Source organism: Babylonia areolata, chromosome 9 (genome assembly GCF_041734735.1).
Source record: "Babylonia areolata isolate BAREFJ2019XMU chromosome 9, ASM4173473v1, whole genome shotgun sequence".
Classification (NCBI taxonomy): domain Eukaryota; kingdom Metazoa; phylum Mollusca; class Gastropoda; order Neogastropoda; family Buccinidae; genus Babylonia; species Babylonia areolata.
The window spans coordinates 43,154,036-43,159,035 of record NC_134884.1 but is presented as its reverse complement, the minus strand read 5'-3'; the positions used below and the strand labels follow the sequence as shown (position 1 = coordinate 43,159,035).

The window sequence follows — 5,000 nt, the reverse complement described above, 5'->3', positions numbered from 1 at the left end:
ATGTTTCCTACAGCCTTTGTGTGTGTGTGTGTGTGTGTGTGTGTGTGTGTGTGTGTGGTGTTGAGTTATGTGTGTGTGTGTGTGTGTGTGTGGTGTTGAGTTGTGTGTGTGTGTGTGTGTGTGTGTGTGTGTGGCGTTTGAGTTGTGTGTGTGTGTGTGTGGAGTTTGTGTGTGTGTGTGTGTGTGTGTGTGTGTGCAGGCATCCTGTGCGGATCGTGCTGTATGGTGGGCATGCTCTTCGTGCTGGGCAGCGGCGCCTACTGGGTGGCTCTCTTCGACGCCTTCGCCGGCTCCTACCCGCTCATCCTGGTGGCTCTGGCTGAAACCATCGGGGTGGGCTGGGTGTACGGGGTGGACAGGTGAGGGGATGGTACACGGTGTGGTGGGCTGAGTGTACGGGGTGGACAGGTGGATAGTACCCAGGTGTGGGCTGTGTTCGGGTGGACAGGTGAGGGATGGTACCCGATGGTGGGTCGGGTGTACGGGGTGGACAAGTGAGGGTTGGTACCCGGGGTGGGTTGGGTGTACGGTGTGGACAGGTGAGGGATGGTACCCGGGGTGGGTTGGGTGTACGGGGTGGACAGGTGAGGGATGGTACCCGGGGTGGGCTGGGTGTACTGGGTGGACAGGTGAGGGATGGTACCCGGGGTGGCTGGCAGAGTGTGCGGGTTGGACAGGTGAGGGATGGTACCCGGGGTGGCTGGCTTAGTCCGTGTGGGGCAGGGGCAGTAACTGCTTGGATAAGGTTTGGGTTAATGGTTCTTCTTTTCAGAGGGACAGCGTTGATTACATTTTGGTGTTTGGCCTGTGGGTTTATGGTTACATTTTTAATGTTTGATATGTTGGTTTATGATTACATTAGGTGTTTAGCTTGTAGAATTATGGTGACGATTTTGGTGTTAGGTCTGTGGAGTTATGGGTACGTGTTAATTGTTTGGCCTATGGAGGTACAGTTACGTGTTTGGTGTTTGGCCTATATTGTTATGGTTACGTGTTTGGTGTTTGGCCTATATAGTTATGGTCACGTGTTTGGTGTTTAGGTGGAGTTACTGTTACGTGATTTGGGGAGCGGGAGGAGGAGGGGGGGGGGGTGCTGTTAATAATAACAAGAATGACCAGTTGCATTACTGATTGACTGTATATGACTGATGAACTGGTTGGTTGGTTGACTGGTGTCAGTTTGTCCGTGTCATCGAAATAATGATCGGCACTGTCAATGATGTGATTGAGTGTTTCCATCATTGATTGATCGATTGCATGATTGACAAGGGGAGAAACCATTGATAATACAGCTCTCACTTTGTTGTTGGCTCAACTGTGAACTTATGTCAGTCTGTGATATAAGTTCATGTAAAATATATATCAGTTATGCAATCATTCATTTTTTATATCACAGACTGACATAAGTTCACAGTTGGGCCAACAGCAAAGTGAGAGCTGTATTATCAATGGTTTCTCCAATGCAATGTGAAATCACTTACAGCTTAGTCTTTTGTGAAGGACTATGACTCTCAAACTAGGGGGCGAAATTGCACTGCCTGTAAGTGCTGCAGCCTTGTGGGCTAGTTGGCCTTTGGGAACCACACCAACGCCGACTGTCCTAAAACCCTCTTGGCCGAGTGAGTGGGGATGAAACTTAAGCAAGTCACTCTCCACTATAATCAAATTCTTGACCAGATAGTCGGCACAGCAGTTGCCTCCTCTTCTGTTTTGATGGTCATAGTCGAAAACGAGTGACTGTCATACAACTTGTTGGTTGTACATGACTGATGGACTGATGATGGTTGACTGGAGTCAGGTTTGCCCGTGACATCGAGATGATGATTGGCAAGAAGCCCAGCTGGTACTGGCGGGTAGCCTGGAAGTTCATCGCCCCTGTGCTGATTGTCTCCCTTCTCGTGGCCACCCTCATCCGGCAGTTCTCCCACCCCATCGTCTACAAGGCCTACAACAAGGCCAAGGTCACTGGTCCAAGTCTGTCTGTCTGTGTGTCTGACTGTCTGTTTGTTAGTGTGTGTGTGTGTGTGTGTGTGTGTGTGTGTGTGTGTGTGTGTGTGTGTGTCCCCTTTCAGTTTTCTCATTCCGGTGCCCCCAATGCCTGAAGAAAGGCTAAGTTCAATGATCTGATTACACTTATTTCTCTTGTTTATGTACGAACGTAATGTGATGTATTGTTTCACTATTGTTTAGTATTGAGTTTTGTGCTTTGTAAAAAAAATTAAAAAAAAAGAAAAAAGACAAAAAGAAAAAAAAAGAAAGAAAAAGAAAGGAAAGAAGGAATAAATTAGAAAGGTTTTGAAATACCCCACCCAACCAGCCAAACAACAACAAACCCACCCAAACACACACACACACACACACACACACACACACACACACACAACAACAACAACAACAACAACAACAACAACAACAACAACAAAACCAAAAAAACAACAACAACAACAACAAAAACAAAGAAAAAAGAAAGAAACAAAACAAAAACAAAAATCAAACCCACACATAATTGTTTTCAACCCGAACTATTCGGGATACGTGCGCGTGTGTGGTGGTATGGTGGGATGTGGTGTGTGTGTGTGTGTGTGTGTGTGTGTGTGGTATGGTGCGATGTGGTGTGTGTGTGTGTGTGTGTGCGTGTGGTATGGTGCGATGTGGTGTGTGTGTGTGTGTGTGTGTGGTATGGTGCGATGTGGTGTGTGTGTGTGTGTGGTATGGTGCGATGTGGTGTGTGTGTGTGTGTGTGTGTGTGTGTGTGTGTGTGTGTGTGTGTGTTGCAGGGTATGATGGACGACAAGCCGTACCCGTGGTACGCCGGGCTGCTCTGTGCCTTCCTGGTGCTCTCCTCCGTGCTCTTCATGCCGGGGGTGGCCGTCCTGCGGCGACTGGGCCTGCTCCGCTACGACCGGGCCAAGGCGGCGGCGGCCGACACGCACGGGCACACCATGTCCACCACGCGCTTCCTGGGCGGCAGCACCATGTCTACCAGGTCCGACGACTGGGACTCGGGCCACAACTCGGAAGAGGAGAAGCCGCCGGCACCCGCAGAGCCGGAGAAGCCCTGTGCATTACACGCTGCAAGACTTGGCCCTGCTGGCTTCCGGTTCCGGTTCTGGTTCTGGTTCCGGTTCCGGTTCCGCTGAGGCTGGGAATGGGGTTGGGACTGGGGCTCGGAACGGGGCTGGGGCTAGCGCCGACCCTCCCAGCGATTCCATGGTTTGAGGCTGTTGTTTCTTGACCACTGTGGACTTTGACATCCCCTTGGCCCCCCCACTCACCGTCCCCGCCCCTTCCCCTCCAAAATTGTTCCCGGTCAAACTTTTTGACTCGGACAATTTTAGGGCTCAAAGCGTAAAAATAGACCCAGAAGACAAGCACTGCTAAACACTACAGGTCAGCGATTAATTCCGGTGTTTGAGGCATCCGTCTTTGGTATTGGAGGGGGGGGAAAGGGGGGGGGCGGTGGGGGGCGAGGGGGGGGGGTGAGTGGGATTGGGTGTGGGGGGTTCTGCGGGGTAGGTGGGGGTAAAAGGTGGGAAGGGAGGAAGAATGACGCGGGAAGGGTGGGAAGGAGGGAGAGGGGGGGGGGGGGGGTGGAGCTCGAGGCAGCGAATGAGAGAGGGAGAGAGAGAGGTTAGAAAATATTGATCAAAATGATTTCATTTCAACCACACATGCACACACACACACACACACACACACACACACACACACATGCGCGCACTCGTGAGCAGTACATACATACGTTTATTTTGATTTTATGTTTTTGTTGACTATATAGTTTTAAAGATTTATTGATATATTAAAATCAGATAAACCTGAAAATGAAATTCTGGCTGAATTTGTTTGCAAAATGTGTAGTTTTGATTAAATCTCGTTTGGTGTGTTTTCAGTGATGCATGAATACAGACACGTGTTTTTATTTATTGATTATGTTGGCTTCGGGATGTTTGGTTCTGGGAATGATGTCACTGTACATGTTTTTGTTTTTTTTCTTTTGCAGTGGGGTCTGTGGTTATACAAAGATAATCTTGCTGACAAAATCAATGCCGGTTTGATGGGAACTCTTGCGATAATGAACTCTTTCACTGTTCATTGAACAATTCAATGTACTGTTCCAACCCTCGGGAAATCGTGTGACAGAGATTGTCTCTAATCTTTCGTTATTTTCTTGTTCATGTCTTTTGGTATTTCTCATTGTCTTCTCTTGCCGAACCATTCACTTTTTTTTTTTTTTTTACAATAAATCTGCCTTTTTTTGCGGATGAGGGGGTGGGGTGGGGTGGGGGGGGGGTCGTAGGGAGGGTGGGGACTGATAACTGGGCATTTTTTAAATATTTATTTTATTATTATTTATATATTTTTTTTATATTATAGAGCATATTGTGTTTTAAATGAGAGTTGTCTTGTCTGTTAACAGCTTTGAGAGGTACAGGACTGTCCTAAAAGACTCTTGATTTTATGTAGATTGTTATTCACTTTCAAACATGCTGCAGTTTTGTACAAGCACAATAATGAATTCGACAGAACATCAAGAAAGCCTCGTGTAATGTCATGTCGTAATATTCATATCTGTGCTGTCACTTGATTGATAATGTGACGGATGTTGTTGTTGCATGTTGAAATGAATACACTGTAACACGAATTCAACATCATCATCAACAACAAACAAACAAATCACACAACAAAATCACCCCAGAAAAAAAAAGGACAACAACAACAAAATCAACCACCACCAAACAACACAAAAAACAACACAAAACACACACACACACATATACACATACACACACACACAAAACACACACAGACACACACATACACCCTCCCCCCCCACACCCCAACACACACAAACCGCCACCACCACCACCAAACAAGAAATAACAACAACCAACCAGCCAAAAACCTCTACCGCTCACAATTTTCGATTCTCTGGACTCGTGCCAAAAATGTGTGTCAAAATATCTCCCTCTCTCTCTCCGTCTCTCTGTCTCTCACTCTGT

General features: G+C 47.4%; 1 protein-coding gene across 5 annotated transcripts in view; it reads left to right on the top strand.

The window, feature by feature from the left end:
- LOC143285485 (sodium- and chloride-dependent transporter XTRP3-like) overlaps positions 1-3,449 on the top strand; it is a 52,342-nt gene extending 48,893 nt beyond the window's left edge. For all 5 annotated transcript variants that reach the window (XM_076592810.1, XM_076592809.1, XM_076592808.1 and 2 more), the window contains exons 10-12: positions 200-359; positions 1,799-1,961; positions 2,778-3,449. In XM_076592810.1, the coding sequence (XP_076448925.1) occupies positions 200-359; positions 1,799-1,961; positions 2,778-3,140 (686 nt within the window). In that variant the 3' untranslated portion in view covers positions 3,141-3,449. The remainder of the gene's footprint in view (positions 1-199; positions 360-1,798; positions 1,962-2,777) is intronic.
- The last annotated feature ends 1,551 nt before the right edge of the window (positions 3,450-5,000 follow it).